The 24,249-nt window shown below is 38.4% G+C and overlaps 1 protein-coding gene across 3 annotated transcripts in view; it reads right to left on the reverse strand.

Moving 5' to 3' along the window:
• sytl2b (synaptotagmin-like 2b) overlaps positions 1-24,249 on the reverse strand; it is a 31,923-nt gene that overhangs the window by 2,533 nt on the left and 5,141 nt on the right. For 2 of the 3 annotated variants that reach the window (XM_079823021.1, XM_079823022.1), the window contains exons 3-17: positions 17,901-18,052; positions 17,663-17,783; positions 17,167-17,233; positions 13,747-13,864; positions 12,831-13,643; positions 8,403-10,928; positions 7,730-7,822; positions 7,447-7,500; positions 7,245-7,333; positions 6,145-6,258; positions 4,015-4,184; positions 3,827-3,929; positions 2,684-2,845; positions 2,476-2,569; positions 2,227-2,326 (exon numbers count right to left, since the gene is read on the reverse strand). In XM_079823021.1, the coding sequence (XP_079679147.1) occupies positions 2,227-2,326; positions 2,476-2,569; positions 2,684-2,845; positions 3,827-3,929; positions 4,015-4,184; positions 6,145-6,258; positions 7,245-7,333; positions 7,447-7,500; positions 7,730-7,822; positions 8,403-10,928; positions 12,831-13,643; positions 13,747-13,864; positions 17,167-17,233; positions 17,663-17,783; positions 17,901-18,052 (4,776 nt within the window). The remainder of the gene's footprint in view (positions 1-2,226; positions 2,327-2,475; positions 2,570-2,683; positions 2,846-3,826; positions 3,930-4,014; positions 4,185-6,144; positions 6,259-7,244; positions 7,334-7,446; positions 7,501-7,729; positions 7,823-8,402; positions 10,929-12,830; positions 13,644-13,746; positions 13,865-17,166; positions 17,234-17,662; positions 17,784-17,900; positions 18,053-24,249) is intronic. The other variant, XM_079823023.1, reaches the window with a different exon arrangement.

Consider the following 24,249-nt stretch of genomic DNA (forward strand, 5'->3'; position numbering starts at 1 on the left):
AATAAAACCGGAAACCGAGGGTGACACAGATATGACGCAATCGACAGGCGACTCCCTCAAACGCATAGCTCACACGTCCCGGTTCCTTGGTTAAAATAGCAATTTCTCACGATTTACAAATAGTTGGAAACATTTGGGATATTCTAAGTACTCAACTGAACAAAATATATAACACTGGCCTAGTGGTTTCTGGATATTTTACTGCAAAAATCCTACATAGTTCACCTTTAACTGCTCAGGACAAACAAGGGACTCAAGAATAACCATCACAAAACAAAAAAACAGCAGTGGATCATCCAGGGAACGACATACAGCACTGAGAATCAAGGGTGTGTAAACTTTTGAACAGGGTCATTTTTATAAATTCTGCAATTTTTTTTTATCTTTTATGTAAAATATCTTATTCAGGACAGCACAAAATAAAAAATAAAAAAACAATCATTTTGTATGATCCCTCTTATTTTGTTAAAATTATTCACATTTTCACAGATTCTAAGGGGCTCACAAACTTTTTCTTGCCACTGTTAGTATACATTATAATGTACATACATATCCATATACACATACAAATATAGTAACTAAACAGCAGTACACTAAGTCCCTGTCCCAAATGGCACCCTAAACCCTTGCGGGCTTCCTATGAGTCCGCACTTTCATGATGTAACGCTACTGTGACTGTCGGGAAGAAGTCCGCTGTGGAACCTGCACCAGTGCGGGCTCGGCAGAAGTGCGCATCGAGGGCGCATATCAACCCCAAAGGGCACCCTTCTGAGACCTAAAATGACAAATGGGACACCCTATGGTCTCGTGGGCTTAACTGACACGCACGCGCACGTGGCAACCATTGTAAGTCCACAAGACCGAAAGTGCATATGAAGTGTGCCATTTGGGACAGGGCCTAAACAGAGGAAGGTTGGAAATACTGTAAGAAAATATGTTTTTAGTTGTGAATTGAATGAGGATATAGTAGAAGTTCTGTAGAAAAAGAGTTTTAGAGCCACAGCACTGAATGATCTACCACCCATTGATGAAAGACGAGGTACGAGGTACAGTAAGCAGTTTTAAGTCAGATGACCGGAGAGAGCAAGGAGGAGAATAACAGTGCAGAGGTTCAGAAAAATAATGGGGAGCAAGTCCATGACGACATTTAAAAGTTAACAAGAGAATTTTATACTGAATGCACGGACATAAACAGGTAACCGATGTAGATTGTAGAGCAAAGGGGTATTGTGATCATATTTCTTGACTTTGGCAGATTGATGACTCTAGTGATTGTTCAAGCGGGCAGCCCAATAAGAAGCAAGTTACAGTAGTCGAGACGAGAGGTTATCAAAGGATAAATTAGAGTTTCAGTGTCTTTAGTGCTGAGAGCAGGTCACAGTCGGGCAATATTGTGAAAGTGGTAGAATGCAGTCTTGGTAATATAACTTATATGAGATTGAAATGTAAGCGATGAATCAAATGTTACACCCAGGTTTTTAATAGTATGAGATGTTAATGTGTAGCCCCATCAATGGATAAACTCAGTTCAGACTTTTTTTATTTTTAAATGTATGGTGGACCTAAAGCAATAACCTCAGTTTTATCATTATTCATTTTTAGGAAGTTGCTATTTAACCAGATTCTAATGTCAGAAATTACAGGTATTCAATAAGTCCAGAGGAAGAGCAGAGACGGAGCGAGCTGATATGTAAATTTGCAAGTCATCGGCATAACAACGATCAAGAGGTAACAAATAAATATTGAACAGAAGTGGTCCAAGAACAGAGCCTTGAGGAACACCCAGAGAGAGAGAGAGAACACGGAGAAGATTTGAAGTTATGAATAGTAATAAAAAATTGTCTATCAGTGAGATATGATATAAACCAAGATAAAGCACTACCCATGATGCCGATAGCTGATGGCCGAGAGGTCTGTGATGAGATACAGTGTCAAAGGCTGCTATTAAGCAAGCATGATGAGAACAGTAAAACAACCAGAATCAGCAGACATTAGCAGGCCATTAGTCATTTTTTTACCAATGCCGTTTCAGTGCTGTGGCCTGACCGAAAGCCAGATTGATAGGGATCAAGAAGATTGTTAGCAAGATTGTTAGAGATGAGCTTGTAGCTGAGAGGCAACTACTATTTCAGGGTCTGAAATTATTCATAATTGATTAGTAAGATGTTTTAAAAAAAAATAATGATTAAAAAATCACAATAATACAATGCAATCATAATATAATACCATTTTACATATGGATCAATAGTTGGACTTCTGATAAGAGGGAGATTCTTGCAGTCTTTGACCCAGATATGCACTTCACCAGAGCCAGGAATGTCCTTTGCTGGATTAAAAAATAAACACTCACGCAGATCAATTGACAAATCTGTGACATTTGATTTTATTTGTGACATAAAGTGCAGTCTTTCTGTATAAGCTGTGTATGTGAATTGTATTGTAATTAGTAAATGATTGTAAAGGGTGGAGCCTTACAGTGGGAGATCTGAGGCAGGAAACGTATGGCCAGTCTCATCTGTCCTCTTAAGTCAGATGGCTGGAGGCTGTTTGTGCTCTGTGAGAAGAAATTCTGGAATCAAGAGAGATGGTGTATTTGTATTTTTCATTAATTAAGTATTTTAACTTGAAAAATGATTTGCATCAAAAGTTCCACCTAAGAGAAATGGACAGATTCATACTGTACCCTTGGTTTAAGAGGCAAAAGCTTCCTCTCGGTGTCGTTAAAATCCCATGAGGAAAGGTCAAGCTCTATCTCACCCAGGAAGCTGTTACGACCAAATGTGTCATTGTGCCATGCTGAAAGGTTGAGGACCTGGCACATCAGGTACTCCATTCGGACTCTGTACTGTATGCATCGAATAATAAAATTAACAAAGATTACTAGGCATTTGGTATGATGCATATAGGGGAGACTGGGTTAGTTAGTTATAGTTGTCGCTTATTACTCCAATTAATATTTCTCATGTTATGGTTATTTTTCAAGGAAATTTTTGTGTAGACACACAAGCCGCGTCTCCACCACAGAAACTTTCCCCAGGAACTAGGGACTTTGGGGTGGTACTCCGTAATTCGACCGCAGGGACCAGGGTCTAAATGAACTTCCGGGTAAAAATGTACCCCTTAGGAAATCCCTGCTTGTGAGGTAGTACTTTTCCAAAGTTCAGGTACTTTCGGGGGTGGGACTTGGGCTCTGAATATGCTGATTGGTTGAGTTCACGCAGCATTTTGTTTGGTTGACTACACACAGCATTTTATTTCAACCACCATTTTTTAAAGTCTGTCGCAGAGCATTCAAATCTACTATGGAGTTTAATAGTTGCTATTCAAATCAATAATGGAGTTTTAAAAATACGACCAATGGAGCAACAAAGAGGTTCAGGCTTTATTAATCGAAATTAAGGACAAATCCGGCAGGAATTGGAAAGTCTCACGCAGTCCTACATCACTAATTTGGACTAATTTGCCTAATATTCACAGTATTTTAGACTGTGATGGAAACGGAGACAGCAACAGGTCTGGAGGGAAAACCCGAGGGTGAACACCCAATAGCGGGGCATGTTATCACACTATATGGGGTAAGCTGTCGCAATTGAACCGGCCATTTAACAGCCAATCATAGACATTTCAGCTAAAAATTAACAGTACAATTATGAAACATTACGCAATTCATGAATCAGCAACAGTGTGAAATGTGATGTGCACATATATCAAACCATTTACTTGATCAGCAAATATTGTAATTATTAAATGTGTAAAACACGTGACTGCTTACTCCAATAAAAATACGACCACTGGTCCTCACTTATTCTGTCAGTGATTTCCTTACCCTAAGAATCTCATTGTATGTAGGATTCAGAGTTTTCTTCTTCACAGCGGTTTTTCTTTTCCCCAAATTGGCAGAATCAGGTATGAGGTAACTCTTAACATACCTAGAAAAAAAAGCACAAGTTCTGTATGGAGAAAAGATCTATTTAGAGGAGAAAAAGGTGGGTGGTACTAAGAGTGCGATCTTACGGGTCAGATCGATTCCTCTTCGTGTCCACTGCTGCCAGATTCTGGCACTGAACAACAAAGATATGGAACTCCCGCAACTTGTGCACATAGTTTAGTGAAAACTGGATGCTCCCTTGAACGTCAACACTGCTGTAGTCACTATTGTACACGCTTGCAACACTGCCGCTAACCTGAGGGTATTAGAAATACAATATGGAATCATTCCCAGTACAATGTGCTTAACGTCTGTTTGAATTCTAAGTAAATTTTCTGGTTTTATTGTGAATAATTAATCATTGTACCTAAGCAAAATGATGCTTCTATTCCTAAAGATAAAATATATTCTGAGAAATTACATTCCAGGATAACGTTACTTTTATTGAATATCCTTTTTCATTTGGATTACATTGGATTCTGTCAGATTATGGAAGTAAACTTGGCTATGGATGTTGCTTCATGATTTATATCTGAGGCAAGTGGGATCATTTACTGGAGCACATTTGCATATAGATATGGAGTATATACTACTGTATACAGGGAGTGCAGAATTATTAGGCACGTTGATTTTCTGATCATATTTTTTTTCCAGGCACATTTGACCAATTCCAAACCACAGTAATCCTAATAACTACGATTGATTTAGTATTTAATAATGTATAAGTGATATATAATTGTTCATGAAGGCTGGAAATGAAAATCACCTTATATTCAGGTGTGCAGAATTATTAGGCATGTTTTCTTTTACAGATAAATTGAGCCAAAAAAGAGATTTAACTCAGACTGAAAAGTCAAAAAGTATTAAATGCCCATGAGAAGGATGCAATACTAATGCAATAATAGACATTGCAGTTAAGGCATGACCATTGGACAGTGAAATGCTCGTTGGGTCAGCAGGATCTGACAAAAACAGGTGGTGAAGAAAAGACACCTGTTAACTGCAAAAGAATTAAGAATTAAGGTGAAGAATTAAGGGTGAAACCATCAGGAACCCTTTAGTCTCCAGCGCCACCATTTTCCAAAGCTGCAACCTACCTGGAGTCTCCAGAAGTGCAAGGTGTCAGGATCTCAGAGACTTCAGTTAGGTAAAGAATCCTAAAAAATGACCCCCACTAGATAAGAATCACAAGCTGAAGTGTTGTAAAATACATGAAGAAGGTTTTTTTATAGGCTTTATGGACAGATAGGTTGAGAGTGACTCTTGAAGGACCAGCACCACATCCTCTAGTACCACTGTTTGAAGAATTCATCTTCCAGAATCTGGCAGTACGTTTTGGGAGTTCACTTTAGTCCATCCTGAAGTCCGTTTTGCAGAGATGGACTAAAAATGAACTCCCAAAACGTACTGCCAGATTCTGGAAGATGAATTCTTCAAACAGTGGTACTAGAGGATGTGGTGCTGGTCCTTCAAGAGTAAAACCTTCTTCATGTATTTTACAACACTTCAGCTTGTGATTCTTATCTAGTGGGGGTCATTTTTTAGGATTCTTTACCTAACTGAAGTCTCTGAGATCCTGACACCTTGCACTTCTGGAGACTCCAGGTAGGTTGCAGCTCTGGAAGATGGTGGCGCTGGAGACTAAAGGGTTCCTGATGATTTCCCCCTTAATTCTTCACCTTAATTCTTAATTCTTTTGCAGTTAACAGGTGTCTTTTCTTCACCACCTGTTTTTGTCAGATCCTGCTGACCCAACGAGCATTTCACTGTCCAATGGTCATGCCTTAACTGCAATGTCTATTATTGCATTAGTATTGCATCCTTCTCATGGGCATTTAATACTTTTTGACTTTTCAGTCTGAGTTAAATCTCTTTTTTGGCTCAATTTATCTGTAAAAGAAAACATGCCTAATAATTCTGCACACCTGAATATAAGGTGATTTTCATTTCCAGCCTTCATGAACAATTATATATCACTTATACATTATTAAATACTAAATCAATCGTAGTTATTAGGATTACTGTGGTTTGGAATTGGTCAAATGTGCCTGGAAAAAAAATATGATCAGAAAATCAACGTGCCTAATAATTCTGCACTCCCTGTAGTATCTTATAGTATATGCAAGAACTTGGTAAATCGTTAAGTAGGGATGCACAATATATCAGCCACCATATCAATATCGGCCGATATATGTTAATATTGAATATAAACATACAGATGAAAGAGAGGTGGAGCCAGAGTAGTTGCTGAGGTTAGTAAATTGTCTATTATTCCACTGTGGTGCGCTGCTGTGGGAACTGCTCTCTGAGTCGCTCTCTCCGTCATCACTCTAAAAAGACAGGACATCAGCAGACATTTTGAGGGCCACACATTTTTTTGTGACCTGGGCCCTCATTTATCAACAGTGCGCAGAAAAATGTCTATATTTTGTCCTACGAATGAAATTTAGAATCTGCCTAAGTACACTAAGATCCGTTTTTATCAAACGTGCGGACACAGTTCTTACGCACATGAGTAAGCAATCATTGTTGATAAATCCCGCATGTGCGTAAGTACCATGCTCGTTCACGGTCATTAGCATTCGGAAACGCTTCCAATGACAACACTTCCTTTTAAAAATCACGTGATTGTGTTTTTTACTCACCGCAATAGTGGCAAAGGGAGCAAAGAAGAGGAACTTCACAAACACAGAACTTCAAGTCGCACAATGACATTTAACAACAACAAATTTGCATCACAAATGATTTGCATGTTAAAAGAATGAAACCCTTTTCGGTTTACATTATTAAATACGTTGGTTGATGGTGCTTTTATGGTAATGTGGGTGCAGTCTATGGCTCCAATTATGTTTGGGAATCTGGCGATAGCATGAAAGCCCCATTTTATTTCGGCTTGTTGAGGATTTCGGTAAGGGAACTGGATGTTGGTTGGGGCCAAGGAAATAATTGCATCCAATATTTTTCACAGCTGTCTTTTATAGGGTTTGACACCAATTACGCATCATGTTTAAAACTACAAAAATTATATATTAAGTGTTTTATAATTAAAGGAAACACAGGACATATGTGGATTGCTTAATGCAAACTGTGATGTGTAGTGTCGCTATTCTACCACTAGATTCTCTGCGTAAGCATGCTTGCTCAGAGGTGTGCTTATATTTACACACATTTCAACATATAAGTTCAATTTGGTAGATCCCACACTTTGCGTGAAACTGTTCTTACGTACTCATTACGCACAAATCTGTGCGTACGCACCGTTGATAAATGAGGGCCCTGGCCATTTATCTTAGATAAAATTGACAAATGAACCAACTTCTTTTTGTAGGAATGAGGGCACTGATTTGCTGAGTTGCTTCAGGTGCTCTGGGTCTGAGGTCGCGAAGGAAGTCTGGGCAACTAAGACTTAAACAAGACAGCAGAATAAAGCAAATAAATATGCAACTAGATGTGAGATTAGTATCTTAAAATATAAAAACTGAATATAAAACACATGAGAAGTTAAGTTTGAGACTTGCCATCATAGTTGTCCTGCATGTAGTCATTTGTTTGTTTGAATTTTTGGTCTTGTCCTTAGAGAAGAGATTACAATGACAAAGTAGAACAGATTCTGTTACCACTTGAACTCTCCATTTAGAGCCAAACAATAAGGTGTTTTACTCTGGAAGAAGCATTGTGTTACTGTGTGATAAGAGCTAAATATAGATTTGGTACTTTTAACTAAAAAACAAATGATAAATAACACAAATTATATTCTGTTACAGTTTAAAGTGTTTGACATGATAGAGGATTGATGCTCACTAGGAAGAGTGCTGATGTCTTCCATGCTCTTATGGTACACAGGTCTAGATGAAGCTTGTCTCAAAGCTTTGAGAATGGGACTCTCGTTTTCACCTGCAAGATTTAACAGGGGCAGTTTGATCCAATAAAGGTATACAGAATTAATTCAACAAGCAAGAAGAATGTGTTCGTGAGAGAACTTGTGTTTCCAGTTTTTGTGCTATTATGTAATGTGAGCACTTATATCTGTTTGATTTAACACTTGAAAGGAAAGCTGTGGAAAAATCTTATACAACACTACAACACCGTTCGATAATCTCTCATGAATGCACATACATGTTTCGTTCTTATGGTCAGGTACTTTTTCTGAATCATTAATCCTAAGTATTAAACTATTATTCATTTTCTAAGCAATCAGATTTACGATTTACACCTGGCAGTTGATAAAGCTTGTATTCCTGTAGCTCAAACAATAGAGCATGGCGATAGCAACACCAAGGTCATGTTCAATTCCCAAGGAATGCATGAATTGACAAGTATGTAAATGTAAAATGTGTTTAAAAAAATACATTTATGCATTTGACAGACACTTTTATCTTACATTGTATTCCAAGTATATATGAAAGGGGGTCTTTGGTTAAAAAAAGTTTGAGAAACCTGTACAGGATGATGAGAGAAAAAGCTTCAAACTCACGGTTAGTGGCACTTCTATCAGTTTGTGTGGTTGAGTGGCGTCCCAGGCTCCCTCTCCTGGTTTGGAGGTCGGGGGAACCCTGTACTGGAGTACTGGTTTTCACTGGGGAACACTTACAGCTGCAGTCTGGAGATGACGTAAATGAAGTGCAGATAAAATTGTCGACCTGCTCTGTAACTGGAGGTGGAGCATACATACTTCTGTCTTCTGTAATTCCAAGGTAATGTTGGTAGTCCCGTGGAATGAAAGATCTAGCAAGAGGTTGAGAGTCGGAATCCTCTGAGGTACGTGATGGTCTTCTCTGAGTATTTTTGTCTCTGTCTCTCCAAGAGATTTCTGGGGATGTTTTTGGCATGGTAAAGCTAGCTTCTTGTGTTTTCCTGGACTGTGTAATGTTAGCCTCTGGTGTCTTCTTGACCTGTTGCATATTGGGACCATGAGACTTCTTGGACTGAAGATGTGAGTCCTGGGTTTGCTCTTCAAACTCAGTGTTCACTGAAAACATGCTGGTGGCACGTCGCATGGCATTTGCTTTTCCATTCAGACTGCCTTTGCTGCTTCTTCTACCCTGCTGAGGTCGTGACTCTTGACCAGCCTGAGGTTTAGGTACCATTGTGGTTTTTGAAGCATTCTGAGAGCCTTTCTGTGCCTGAAGAGAATGAGACACTCCATGGGGTATTGCTTCGCCTGGGACTCCATTCGACTGATCGGTTTTTGTTCCAGATTCTTGTCTTGACATAATCCTCTTCTTTGTAGGAGACTGGAATGCTCTAGTTTTGGCTGGTGAGGATGTTTTACCATTCTGGCTCTCATTAACAAAGTCTTTGACATTGGCTCTCTCATTTGGACTTTGTGGATTTAAGGATCTCTGAATTCCACTTTCAAGGACCGGTGACCTTTGTCCAGGATTTGTAGGTGATCTTCCCCAGAAGTCACGGAGGTTCTTAAACTGTGAAGTGCTCATACCATCCATCACCACAGGTTTATCCTTCCGTAGCACAGGGAAATTGGGAGACAATCTACCTCTGGCCGAAGTACTGTCCTCAGCATCATCATCATCATCATCATCATACTCTGTACCTATTGTTCTGAGATCAAACTCAGACTTTGTAAATCTTTGGTTCAGTCGAGGAGTAGAAGTCGATCTGATTTGAGCTGCTGCTGCTGCTGATGTTTTAGATTCTTTCTCCCAGAAGGACTTAAGTTGCTTGATCCTCTCTGCCATGTTCTCTTGCTGGGAGTTCTGCTTAACAAAAGGCACTTGATTTGTTCTTGGTGCAGTTCTTGATTTTGCCTCTAATTCTTTTGGAGAGGTGTGATCTGCGTCACTACTGTGTGTGCTAATGGTGCCTCCCATGCTGTCGCCATTTTGACCCGCTGGCAAGGATCCACTGTCAAGTGATGGTGAAGATGATTTTAAACGTGGAAGTGTAGCTACTTTGTCTAACAGAGAGCTTGCAAGTATTTGTTCATTCTTCTGATTAGCATATATCAATGGTGGTTTTGATTCATCTGTAACAATGGGTACTTGGGGTGTATAGATGGTGTTAGCACTGCTTAGAAGTTCAAGGTCTAAATCTTCCAAAACTGTCTCTTTTTTCTGATGTCCTGGAGATGTTAATTTCAAGCTCTGTTCTTCTGATCTTCTCTGTTGGTCATCTAAACATTCAGTCGGTTTTCTGCTAACATCACTAGGGAGACATTTTTCAGGTGCACTAGATTTGCTGATCAAAATCTTTGGACCAATGTTTTCTTTCTCCCAGAATGATCTCAAATTGGCAATTTTTGGTCGCTGGTTCTCTTCAGCACCTGGTCTTTCTTTTGGCTGATGCGGAGTCTGCTTGATGTCAATGTTTTCCAGTTTGACTTTGGTCACTTCCTCTCTTTTGACAAAAGCTTCTGTTTTGTTCTCATTTTGACTGACTATCCCACCTACAGAAATATTCACCTCTGAGATCTTTGGAGGGACATTGTTTGCAGTTAGAGCAGAGTCAATTGAAGGCTTCCTGATGAGAGGTTCTTTATGAGAGGCAGATTCAGATCTTCGTTCTTTTGTAATGTCCTGGGGAGGCTCATCAACACTTTGTTCATTTCCCCAATCAGTCTGTTGTAGAAATATCGTATCGACTTCTGATGGAACCTCTTCACTCTGCCGTGGTATGATCAAGTACACATTATCCCTTGGTTTGGATCTCTGATCAATCTCATCTTCAAAGTCTAGGTCATCGATCTTGGTGTCCTCCTCCATGTCCTCATGGACACTGCTCTCTATATCAAGCCTATCACTGCTGTCTGAGCTCCTGCTAAACCACTCAAGAACTTTGGCAATGGAATCTCCTTGTTCATCAGTAGGTGTCGAAATGTGTTCATCTGTCATGACCTCCTGTTTGGCATTTTCCTGGTTTGAATTATTAGTCTTTTGTTTTATGTTCAAGACAAGAGGGTTGCGGTTAGTCTCACAGTCAGAAGAGACATCTGTGTTATTGAATGTATCTGTTAGGTTGAGGGAACTGGGAAATTGTTGACCTGTAAGACAAATAGAATAGCATTGAATGACAAAAGCATTTTAAATTTCAAGCAGCTATTATAAGCAATCATTTGATTCAAAACAATTATTTGATTTTCATCTGAATGTAAGATTATTTCACCCAAATATGAAAATTATGTATTTACTAAATTTGTTTGTCATTCCAAACCTGTATGACTTTCTTTATTCTGCAGAACACAACAGTGGAAATGTAAGGAATATCTAGTTGAGTGAATTTTCCATATACAGTTGTGGTCAATTATTGGCACCCCTGGTAAATATGATCAAAGATAAATCTGCATTGTTTATCCTTTGATCTTTCATTTAAAAAAAAAGCAAAAATCTAAACTTTCATTGAAGTAAAACACTTGAAAGTGGGGGTAAATCACATTATGAAATAAATGCTTTTCTCCAAAACACGTTGGCCATAATTATTGGCACCCTTTTATTAAATACTTTTTGCAACCTCCTTTTGCCAAGATAACAGCTCTGGGTTTTCTCCTATAATGCCTGATGAGTTTAGAGACAAGAGATCAGAGACCATTCCTTCATACAGAATCTCTCCAGATCCTTCAGATTCTCTTCAGTTCAGCCCACACATAGGGTTCAGGTCAGGGGACTGGGACGACCATGGCAGAAGCTTCATTTTGTGCTCAGTGGAACATTTTTGTGATGATTTTGATGTTTGTTTTGGATCATTGTCCTGATGAAATATTCAACCACTGCCCATTATAAGATTTCTAGCGGTCAGGTTTTTTAAATTTTTATCTGTTGGTATTTGCTAGAATCCATGATATCATATCTGAACAAGATGTTCAGGACCTCCAGCAAAAACAACATTAAAGATCCAGCCATATATTTAACCGTGGGCATGGGGTACTTTATATCTCTGTTTGCACCAAACCCATCTGATGTGTTTGCTGCCAAAAATATACTTGTTTAGTTTCTTCTCACCACAGAACCAGCTCCCGTTTGAAGTCCCAGTCGTGTCTGAAAACTGAATATGCTGGAGTTTGTTTTTGGATGAGTATGATTTTTCTTGAAACCCTCCCAAACAACCTTTTGATTTATAGGGGTTGTTAGATGTTGTGAAGGCTTTCTGACCCCAAGACTCAACTAATCTCTGCAGTTCTCCATCTGTGATCCTTGAAGAGTCTTTGTCCACTCAAACTCTCGCTGTGCATTAGGGCGATATAGACACACGTCCTCTTCCAGGCAGATTCATAACATCTTCAGTTGATTGTAACTTCTTAATTATTGCCCTAATGGTGGAAATGGGGATTTTCAATGCTTTAGCTGTTTAGCTTTAGCTATTTCAATGCTTTAGCTATTTTTCTTTAGCTATTTTGTTTAGCTATTTTCTTACACCCCCCCCCCCCCACACACACACACTTTCAATTATTTTGCTTCAATGAAAGGTTAGATTTTTTAAATGAAAGAACAAAAGGATAAACATTGCAGATTTCTTTTACAGCCATCTTTAATCATATATACCAGGGGTCGCATTAATTCTGACCACAACTGTAGGTGGTAGTATCTTGTACGCTGAAGCAGCAGAAACAGGTGAGCATTCTCACCACCTACTGGACTGGAGTATGAAAAGCTGGATGAATGTACAATTGCTTGAATATCAGGTTGTTTTTCACCAAAACTGATCAGCACACTTGGAAACTGATTGGTGAGCCATGTGTATATTGTGCTGACATCATGAAGTGCTTTATTAAGCATTTAATTGCATCCCAGTTCTGCCATTATACTGTATTTGAATTCAGCCTGATCTTTGTGTTCTGCAGAAGTAAGTCATACAGATTTGAAATGAAGATGAGTAAATAACATAATTCTCATTTTTTGGCAAACTACTCCTTTAACAAATCTTGAAAAGAAAAATGTATGGATCATACCAACAGCAGTTTTCCTCATATTTTCTTCAGTTCTTATTGCTTCCAATTTTGGAAACTGGGCCATTTGATTTTCCCCATTCCCAGATTTGTGCTGTGTAGGTTGAGGGGCAGAGATCTCATCCAGTGGCTTTTTAGAGTTGTCAGTCAATGCAAACATTTCATTCTCACGAGGAAGATAAATTGCACCAGAAGGGTTTTGGCCCTCTAATTCCATACTGGGTGATTGAGGAAGGCAACTATTTGTTTCTCTTCTTTGTTTTAGAGGTTCTTCTGCTTTCTTGCCATCATCTGCTCTTGTGATAGATTTCAGACTTAGACGTGGTTGTATCTTTGGCTTCTCTTGTAAGCCGAGCGGAGGGTTTATCAGCTGCGATGAGGCTCTCACTGGTAAACGTGACTTTGGCAACTTCAGTGGTGAAGGGGAGCTAAATGGCTCCTTGTTTTCAGTTTTGCTACCGGACTCCTCTGTACTTCCCAGAGAAAGTCTAGATTCTTTTTGACTGCTGTTTTTGCAAACATGGCTTAGGGATACAACTGGTTGGCGCAGTTGGCTCTTGAGAGTGGGCTCATTTGAGCTGTGTTTGAGGATACTTCTTGGTGGTGGAGACCTGATACCTGAACTTGCTGTGGTGGACACACGCTGGCTGGGTATGCTCTGGGTGGACACAGAGCTGGTGCTGTCTGAGATAGAGCTCTGGGGTTTGTTGATTTTTGTTCTCTTCTTTGGCACAGGCTTTTGACCTGGAGGTCCGTTTTGTATGGTGTTAGAGACCTCACTATTAACTTCACTGTTACTTGCTTCCTGATGTTTTACTGCAAATGTGAGACTTGTAAGCAAGGGAGAACACAAAACATTACAAGTTTCTTAAAACTTCTGAGTACAAATGAACATTATACAACAAGTTGTCACATCAACCTTGTGAGTCAGAGCCCCTGTGTATTGATTTCCTGAGTCCAGGTCCCGATGTAAAGTGGATATCAGTCTCCTCAAAATCAAGCTCTATTGGAACGCTGTTGAATGGGTTGTGTCTTGGCTGGAACCAGGTAAAGAGGCAAAATTAACTATGAAGAATTACATTGATTATTGATGTCATATTGATTTTATTTGTCATTTAACATTAACTTTCAACCAAAATTCACACTTTAGGTTTAGAGCCCTGTGATTTCCGCAATGTGGAAAACACGGACGGAATCTTTTAAAAATTTTGATGAATAAATAAAAAGCAGGTCTGTACACTTAAATTAAATTGTGATATAGACTAGTGTCTGTGAATATTAAACCGCAAAAAGACTATTTAAATATGAATCCTGGATGTTCTGCGTGTCTCTGTGTGAATGAGTTTCATTTGCCACACACACTGAAGCACATGTGATGCTCGCAGTGTTTTTTTCAGCCTCTGCCGCCTCACTATATGAGGACATGAATGAATGAACTTCATCTCCAGAGTCACTACATGAGCATTTATTTTCATTTGAGAAAAACTATCATTATATCATATAAACACACAGAAACTTCACAGCAACCTGTCAAAATAAAAGTTTGGTTTAATTTGAAAAAATCGTTATGTGATATTTTACTGTTGTACAGTAGAATTTAGCTACATCAATGTAATAATAATACTAACACTAATAATAGTAAATTATAATTAAAACTAACATTTTTAAAATAAAAGATTGTTTAATTTCATATGATTAAAAGATTAAAAAAAATAATGTTTATGCCTTCATTTGATTGCCAGAAAAATGTACAACCCCAAATCAGAAAAAGTTGGGACAGTATGGAAAACGCAAAAAAAAAAAAGAAGTGATTTCTAAATTTACTTTGACTTGTATTTCATTGCAGACAATATGAACACAAAATATTTCATGTTTTGTCTGGTCAACTTCATGTCATTTGTAAATATGCATCCTTTCCTGTCATTCACACCTGCAACACATTTAAAAAAAAGTTGGGACAGGAGCAATTTAGGGCTAGAAATGAGGTAAAATGGTTAAATAATGATGTGATTTGAAACAGGTGATGTCAACAGGTGATTGTAATTATGATTTGGTACAAAAGCAGCATCCAAGAAAGGTCTAATCCTTTATGAGCAAAGATGGGCCGAGGATCGCCAGTTTGCCAACAAATACGTGAGAAAATTATTGAAATGTTTAAAAACAATGTTCCTCAAAGAAAGATAGGAAGAGATTTGGATATTTCACATTCAACAGTGCATAACATAATTAAAAGATTCAAGGAATCTGGAGGAATTTCAGTGCGTAAAGGACAAGGGCGCAAGCCTAAGCTGAACAACCGTGATCTCCAATCCCTCAGGCGGCACTGCATCAAGAATCGTCATTCATCTAGAAGCGATATCACCACATGGGCTCAGGACTACTTTGGCAAACCTTTGTCAAGTACCACAATACGTAGTTACATCCACAAATGCCAGTTAAAACTGTACTGTGCCAAAAGGAAGCCCTATGTTAACAGTGTCCAGAAGCGCCGTCGACTTCTCTGGGCTCGGAGGCATCTGGGATGGACCATCACACAGTGGAAACGTGTACTGTGGTCAGATGAATCAGTATTTCAGGTATTTTTTGGGAGGAATGGACGCTATGTGCTCCGGACCAAAGAAGAAAAGGATCATCCAGACTGTTACCAGCAACAAGTCCAAAAGCCAGGGTCTGTCATGGTATGGGGTTGTGTCAGTGCCCTTGGCAAAGGTAACTTGCACTTCTGTGAAGGCACCATTAATGCTGAAAAGTACATAGAGATTTTGGAGCATAATATGCTGCCTTCAAGAAGACATCTTTTCCAGGGACGTCCATGCATATTTCAACAAGACAATGCAAAACCACATTCTGCACACATTACAAAGTCCTGGCTGCGGAGGAAGAGGGTACGGGTCTGTACTTGACTGGCCTGCCTGCTGTCCCGACCTGTCTCCAATAGAGAATGTGTGGCGCATTTTGAAGCGCAAAATGCGACAATGAAGACCCTGTACTGTTGCCCACCTTAACACTTGTTTGCAGGAAGAATGGGACAAAATTACACCTGAAACACTTCATCACTTGGTGTCTTCAGTCCCTAAACGTCTTTTAAGTGTTGTGAAAAGGAATGGCAACATTACAAAGTGGTAAATGCGTTACTGTCCCAACTTTTTTTTTTATGTGTTGCAGGTCTGAATGACAGGAAAGGATGCATATTTACAAATGACATGAAGTTGACCAGACAAAACATGAAATATTTTTTGTTCATATTGTCTGCAATGAAATACAAGTCAAAGTAAATTTAGAAATCACTTCTTTTTTTATTTATTTGTGTTTTCCATACTGTCCCATCTTTTTCTGATTTGGGGTTGCAAATACAAAACAGAATTTCTGAAATAAATTTTTTTTTCTTAAAAATAAAATTTTATTTAATTGAATTTAATTAGTTAGATATGATTATTAAAATGTAATTAAACAATTAAAATGGAATCCAGAAAACACAGAATTTGATAAATAATAATACGGAATTTGAGAAAAATAGTATTTCATAGGGCCCTAAAAATGTAATTTTTGTTCAACTTTTAATACATTGTTGTTCAAAAGTTTCAAGATTTCAATTAATTAGACATGCGTTTTGATGACTAAAATGTAATTTAACCATTAAAATGGAGTCCCAAAAAAAAAAAAAAAAGAATCCATAAAAATTTAAACAGATTTTAGGAAAAATTCAAATAGATTTCATAGGGCCCTATTAGACCTGGATATCAAAGGGGTCATATCATACATTTTTGTGAAATAATTTAATTTATTTCTTTATCCTATTAGTGAAAATACCAAACTAGTTTCCTGATAAATTTATGATAATTGTTCACCCTCTCTCTGATACATAGAATACATGTTTTTATGTACCTCTATGCCTAACACCCCATTACATATGACATGAGAAACAGAAGCTCACATGTTGCAGGTCTGCTGTAGAGTCCAGTATACTGTAGTTTGCTCTGTTAGATCCTTCAGTAACAGGCTGTGTTATATTACGGCGATCATAAATATATCATATTTCCTCCTTGCTACCTCATATTGACCTGGCAGACCAAGTTTCTATGTCTAAATAGGCAGCCATATTTTAATGTAATTATTTGACAATTATTTTGCAGAAAGTCATGGAGGTTCAGTACACTTTTAAAAATAAAGGTTCTTTATTGGCATTTCCCACATAATATTTAATAAATGGTCCATTTGGACTTGAGAGGATGTTTTGAAATTGTAATTGCCTTATGATATGATCCCTTTAAGGATATATAGTAATGGTGAAGGCAGCTGACATTGATATGTTTGTATATTTCTATGAGCACTTACATACCTTGGATGGTGATCTCACGCCTATGTTTAGGTTTTCTTGCTGGACCTCCAATGTGTCACCATTTTCCCTAATTTTAAAACAAATAGTAGCATGTTAATTTATTGTTACAAGATATCCAGCTGATTTGGACTCAAGTTCTTCCAGACATCCTGTAATGACCAGGATCAATTAAACCTTCATAGGCAGAGCATTAAAAGTACAATGAGCAAACTCCTCTGTTGACCCTTGTCGAGTCATAAAGATACTGAAATCATGAGGTATCCACACCTGTAAAGCACACAAGCTCTTGGGAGGGGTGGAGGTTGCACACACAGCGCAAACCAAATGGTTCTGGCAAGCGTGAACAGATATTACCCCCTGTTGTTCTGGATAAGTTGATCAATATTAAGCTAATACTAGATGAATGGACCATATGTGTCTAGATATGCAGTGTAGGATTATGCCAGCAGCAACAGGTACAACTTCTGTGCATTTGTACATGAATATTTAACATTACCTCTCTTTTAGCTGCTCTGAGGACTCAGTAGTTTGTGTTTTTTTAGGTGACGTCATGATGCCATCACTATCCTTTCTGCTGATGCTTCTGGATCGTCCGCCCCATGACTTGGTTAAATACTCTATATAAAGGAAAGTGAGATGTTCACTGATATTTAGTGCTGTTTATAATGCTCGCTAACAAAGCATCAAGTTAAGGTTTCTGTTGCATGTGTGAACTGTAGGTGTTTTGGTCTCACCAACAACTGATGGTTTCCTTTGCTTCATTGATGCCATTATGATGTCTGAGCCATGAATCCTGTCCTGGTGTCTCTGTGATTTCACCTCGTAGAACCATTCTCCTGACAAATACTTGCGTCTGTCTTCCTCCGGGACGGCTTTCTGCAGCTGTCTGGAATCAAATGAGCGGAACCTTCGTATTTAGTACGAAAAAAGAAACAAGTGCAGTTCCCAACAACATGCATCTATCATACTGTATGCTTCGTCCCAATTCGCCTACTTATACTACGCCCTAAAAGTATGTACTCTTTTTATTTTTTGGTGAAGAAAAAGTACATACTTTTGAGTGTGTAGCAAAATAGTAGACAGGCTTTGGGACATACTATCACGTTGTACAATTGACACCGTAAACTGTTCAGTTAATCATCTTCTCACAGTTAAAATCCTCCACATTTCATTGAATTTCCTACCGTATCGGAGATAAATGCAGTAGTTCGTTGATCTGCAGTCGTGGGTCAACTCTCATATTAATGCATAATGATGCACAGTGTTGGGGAAAGTTACTTTGAAAAGTAATGCATTACAATATTGTGTTACTCCCATAAAAAGTAACTAAATTAGTTACTTAATTAGGAGAAAAAAGTTAAACACTTCACCAATAAAAGCAAAAAATCCTTTTTGCTCTTGGTTTAACTGAATCATCGAAGGTTAGCAGCAAGACATTGATCATTAAATGTAGATTAAATGCATTAAAATATTTGTTTTATTTAATAATTAATTGGAGGTTTGCATAGTAGTAATTTTATTTATTTTGAGGAATACTGAATCTTTATTGTCCAAGTGAGATGAATAAATGCTCATATTTATTAGAACTACAATAACATGTTTACTATACATAAAGCCTCTGCACTTACTCTCGATTTTTTTCTCAAAAAGGGGACAGGAGAGCTGTCAGTCAAATAAATGTGAAAAAAGTAATTCAGATATTTTGTTGTAAATTTTTTAAAAGTAATGCGTTACTTAGTTACTTAAGTAATCTGATTACGTAACTCAAGTTACTTGTAATGCGTTACTCCCAACACTGTGTATGCATTTAAAAGCTAATGGCCAAACGGATCTTTATAAAAGTTCACACAGACTGTTATTGCAGATGAAATAAAACATATACATTTTTTTTATCAGGTTAAACTGATTATTAGTCACTCAAACCTTTATCTAAACCTCTCTCCGTCGGTCACGCATATCGGCCATATTTTGTAGTTTTTTAAACACTTTTTACTCATGTTTGTAGTTCTGAACCAAATCCCCCTCCAAAGCGCAATGGGTAGTGGGCAATAAATGATAAATGATATTAGCCTTTATAGTGTGCACGGATCCACACTTCAAAAATCTACTAGAAATGGTAGACCATCCGGGGACTTTTGACGTACTCTTCTCAACACACTATACTTTGGGACACACTTATTCTTATCTCACATACTATTTAGGATGGATATGGACATTGGGACGCAAAGTCTGTCTCACCTCAACACGGTCCTTCTGACAAATACCGTACATTCCATAGGGCGCAAATGAGTTTACTCCATCACCAATCAAGGGAAGAAAGAACTGCAATAATCACATTTTATGTTGTTTGCTCACAAAATGTTAAATTCTTTTAAAGTACAAATTTGTCAGGCAGTCCTGAGCTTTCCAAATGTCAGTACCTCATTGCTTTATTACTTTATTACGTTACACAACTTGGAGCCTCCTAAATCAATAACATTCCATATGACCAAAGAGTGGACAAACTCACTGGCTTATACTGTACACTGTCTTCAACACTGACTCTGTTTGCTTTGCAAATACCAAATCTCTCATGATGGTTGCTTCTTAGGTACTATCAAAGTTCCCAGTAGGTGTATCCTGTTAAATGATTCAAACACTAATGATGTGAGTGTTATTGAATTTTTAATTTTTTTTTAAAGAAAAACAACCCAAGAGGTTGAGACTAATAATTATACTGTGACTAGTTTGAGAGCTGGTTACTGTTAAATGCTACAAAAAACAACCTTAATAGAGACATTGTGAGCATTTGCAGTGATTCAAAATGGTTTGATTAAAATCATGTGTTTGGAAACAACACATCTTCGCTTTTGAAGGAGTGGAAACTATGTTGGTCATGTGAAAAAGGCCAAGACAATTATTCCACAAGGGTAGACTTAATCCTTTTATACAAGGTTGAGTAAGGTTGAGACTGAACACAGGGAAATCACCCAGACATGGCCAGATTCTGCATTCTTCCTTTCATGTAGACTTCCAGTCTCCATTTAAAGCGTTAAACACGAGAACAAATGATTTGCTAGTGCAGTGGCGTTCATGTGGGTGAACATCTCACAGTTTGTCAATGGATCAGTGCCTTGTTTTTTCATATTGTAAAAAAAACATTTATTATGTGTAAAATGACAATTATGTGCATTTGGGGTAATACAAATGTTTTGCATATCTTTTTACTGCATTTATCTGGTCAAATATAAAGTAAAAACAGTAATATTGTGAAATATTATTACCAGGGCTCGACAATAAGGGCTCCGCTATGGCCCAAGGCCAGTGTAAATGTCGCTCGGGACCAGTGCTGCATTATGGAAGTTTATCATTTGCAACTTTTTTTAAAGCCTTGCCAATTTAAATGTTCAAGTGCAAATAGACGCGAAAGAGAACCAAATAAAATACTGTGAAAAGTTTTGTGCGCACACACATTTGAAGCCGCTTCTCAGACAGCGTGCGAATGCTGAATTGAGCTCTTTCACGTCTTCTTGCGCTTGAATTGACATTGAGAAAATTACGCCAAAAAATGCCAGTCCCTGCGAGTATCCTATAAACATAATCTGTTATATCTTAAATTAACATAAATAATTGAATGTCTTTGTTTTAATGTTAGTCAAACAACAAAGGACAAAGAAAAAAATCACACTGCTCTTGACTGAATAACTTTAGTAACATTAAAGGTGCAATAGTAGCCAGGATGCCAGCCGAACTTAGCCCCGCCCACAACATTTGAGGTCGGGAAGTTCGGTCTGGACTTGATCCGTTGTGGAGCAACTATGCTCGAACCAGAGGTGTTCGGACCAATGAAATTGTCAGGGCGGGCTCTAGACGATGATGGACAGATGATCAACAGTAACGTAATCATCCACGCCACCAAAGAGCGCTTGGGTTGAATTTGTTTACAACAAAGATGGCTGTATATGGCTTGTATATGCATTCACCTTTACTATTTCTCTTAAAGGTCCCATGGCATGGCATTTTTCTATTATTTTATAGTGTTTTCTGAGGTGTACTTATATTATTAGTATGATTTTTACATCATAAAATGTCATAATTTAGAAATAAAAGGCATTTTTTCTATACTGCTGTTTGCCCTGTGGCTGAATGCCCTGCTTCAAGAGGCGTGTCTGCTGTGAGACTTCAGTAAAAACGCCCACTGTTGTGATTGGCTGACATCTTTGCATTTTAAATGAGCGGAGGGGGCGTGGTTTAACGAGGCACGAGCAGGCACGAGTCTGCCAGAGAGACGGATGGACCTGTGTTCACTTCTCATCAGTTCTCTCAGCATGTCTCAGTTCAGGGTGAACTGCTGTAGTTACTAGCATATACTTCAGGTTATTAGTTTATTTCTAGTCGGAGGGGCTGTCACTCATGTCAGAAAGTTAGTAACTTTAGTAAATTATGGATCAGCGCTGACTCGAGACGCGAACCGTTTAGAACGATTCAGTCCGATTTGGTGAACTGGTTCGGTTCACTAAAAAGAACCGATTCAAAAGAATGATTCGTTCGCGAACCGGACATCACGGAGACGAAGCGATTGCTAACAAAGTTATTTATAGTAACTACTGAGTTATGAGAGCGCTGTCAGTCAGCGCGAGTTTATTGTGTTTGTATCTGAGAGTTCTGAATAAACACGAGTCCCAGTCACACCGAGTCCTCTTCATCATTATTCTACCAACTTTGTAACACATACAATGTACCATTACAGCGAGATGAACGAGTTAGTAAGTGTTGAGTATAGCATTATTTCTAGATATGTTCCAATCATATGAATAGCGTCATTGACGCGCATTGAGTAACGTTACACAGCGCAAACAAAGACACAACAGCTGTAATCGAATGTAATCCAGTTTATTGTGGGGAAAGCTGGCTAGCCTAGCCGGATACCCTCACGCTTACCCTCCTTCTGCTTAATCTCACGCCGCGTTTGGTGCCTCCGCTGTGGGCCAGATGCAGTACTGGGGGTCGGGGATGTTGGAGGCCGAGCTTCGGCGTGCGTGAAGTTTATCTCTAAAGATGTGACTGCTGATGTTAAACAGAAAAGACTGTATGCACATCTTAGAACAGATAGACGCGACAAGGACGTACAAAAACACTGACTCACAAGATAGAAAACACGAAAACACTGTTCTGTCGGGAGAGAGAGAGAAGCCGCTGCGTGTCCACAAATAATAAATAATAAGCTACACATAAGAAATCACAGATCAGAAGGAACTGAAGAAAGACTTCTGTTTTCATTTGTACATCCAAACACTGAGAAACTGCCAGTGTTCACTCCTTCACAAGTAACGTTAATGATCTCGAGTGTTTGCATGGGCGTGCCAGATTCTCTGGGCGGAGGAAAGGGAGGAAACCGTTCCTGCTTGGACGTCAAACCAGGAGACTTCAGGATTGGCTCGTCTGGCCTGTCATTTTCTCAAAGGCAGAGAGAGACAGCCAGAACTCGGGTTTACACCGATCAACATTTCTATCCACTTGGGGACAATATTCAGGCTAGGGGAACTCATATTATTGTTGAAATACCTCATAAAATGAAAATTTCATGCCATGGGACCTTTAAAAATGATGATCGTGTTGGTAAGTACTCCGTGTATCCTTAAATTCATTTTACAACACCAGCAAAGATCGTTTACACTCATCTTCTTCTTCCAGTGTGACTGCTGTTGAGTTCTGTTGACAACTTTGCGTTGCTCAACATACGTCACTTACTCTGTTGCTCTGATTGGTTGTAGGTCTGTCCAATTGAGTGCAGAGGCATTTTCTTTCCTGGTTCGATTGAAACGCCCCATAATCACAGCCCAATGGAGCAGCATCAGACTCCTATTCTGTCTACAATCTGAGTATGACGATGTCAGGCTAGTACAATACGTGACTCTCTACAGAAACAGTTGTTGTTATGCTGGTTGAAAGTCTCCTCATATCCTGATAGCAATGTTAAGCAGCCTAAATGTATTTTTATAAATATATATCGTATGTGAAAGGTGTAAGACCATAAAATGTTTGTTCAATCATTGCATTTAGTCCGAATGAAAAACCACTGCGCAGCCTGTTCTCTCAGACATCATTCGTCATCAGCACGTTCACGTACACTGTGCAGACAGAGCGACAATGGCAGGCAAACCGTTGTTTACGTTTCTTATTGTAGTACTGTTACTCACTGTACTGTAAAGTTTTCTCACCGGCAAATGACACATCCAATAATGCTGTCTCTGGTCAACGCTCTCCATTGACTTTGCATTGCGTGAGGCTGCCTCCCTGTCATTTCGGACTTATAACAAACAACAGAACAATGTCAAGCTAAAAAACACAGAAATAAGTTTTTATAAGCTGTCGACCTAAAAAAAAACTAGCGTTTAAGGAGAAAAAAAGGGGATACAGGCAATAAGAGGTGAAGCTTCAGCAGGAAGAATGGGTACATTTTGGGATCCTGACACACAGTATGCCTACATGTGCAGTAAACATTTTATCACTGTTAAGTCAAATGTCCAAATGTCAGTTGTATATATTATATTTCATGTCGCTGATTACGTTCCCCTCCAGTGGGTGTAGTTCTCAGTGTAATATAACATGTTGCGCTGTCTCAATTGCCTGTATCCACTTTTTTGTCCTTAAACGCTCGTTTTTTGGGTCAACAGCTTATAAAAACTTCTGTGTTTTTTCGTTCAGTGTTGTTTAGCTTGTTTGCTGTACACCTTGTCACATATCAGTTTTTATACATTGTTCTGTTTTTTGTTATAAGTCAAAATGACAAGGAGGCAGCCTCACGCAATACAAAGTCAATGGAGACAGTTTGATTGCCCCACATTGATTCAAGATTCAAGATTCAAGAGTTTTATTTGTCACATACACAGTTATATACACAATATACAACTGGCAGTGAAATGTAAACAGGTCCGCTCCATGGACAGTGCAAATAACAGTTACAAGAAATTAAATAGAAATAGAATAAAATTAGAATAAAAAGTATTAACATAAGTAGAATTATAAATAAATCAAGTTAAGATAAAAATAGGAAATAAGATAAAAATAAAAAAATAAAAAATAATAAAAAATATAAAAAAT

Source organism: Gobio gobio (genome assembly GCF_949357685.1).
Source record: "Gobio gobio genome assembly, chromosome: 8".
NCBI classification, from domain to species: Eukaryota; Metazoa; Chordata; class Actinopteri; order Cypriniformes; family Gobionidae; genus Gobio; species Gobio gobio.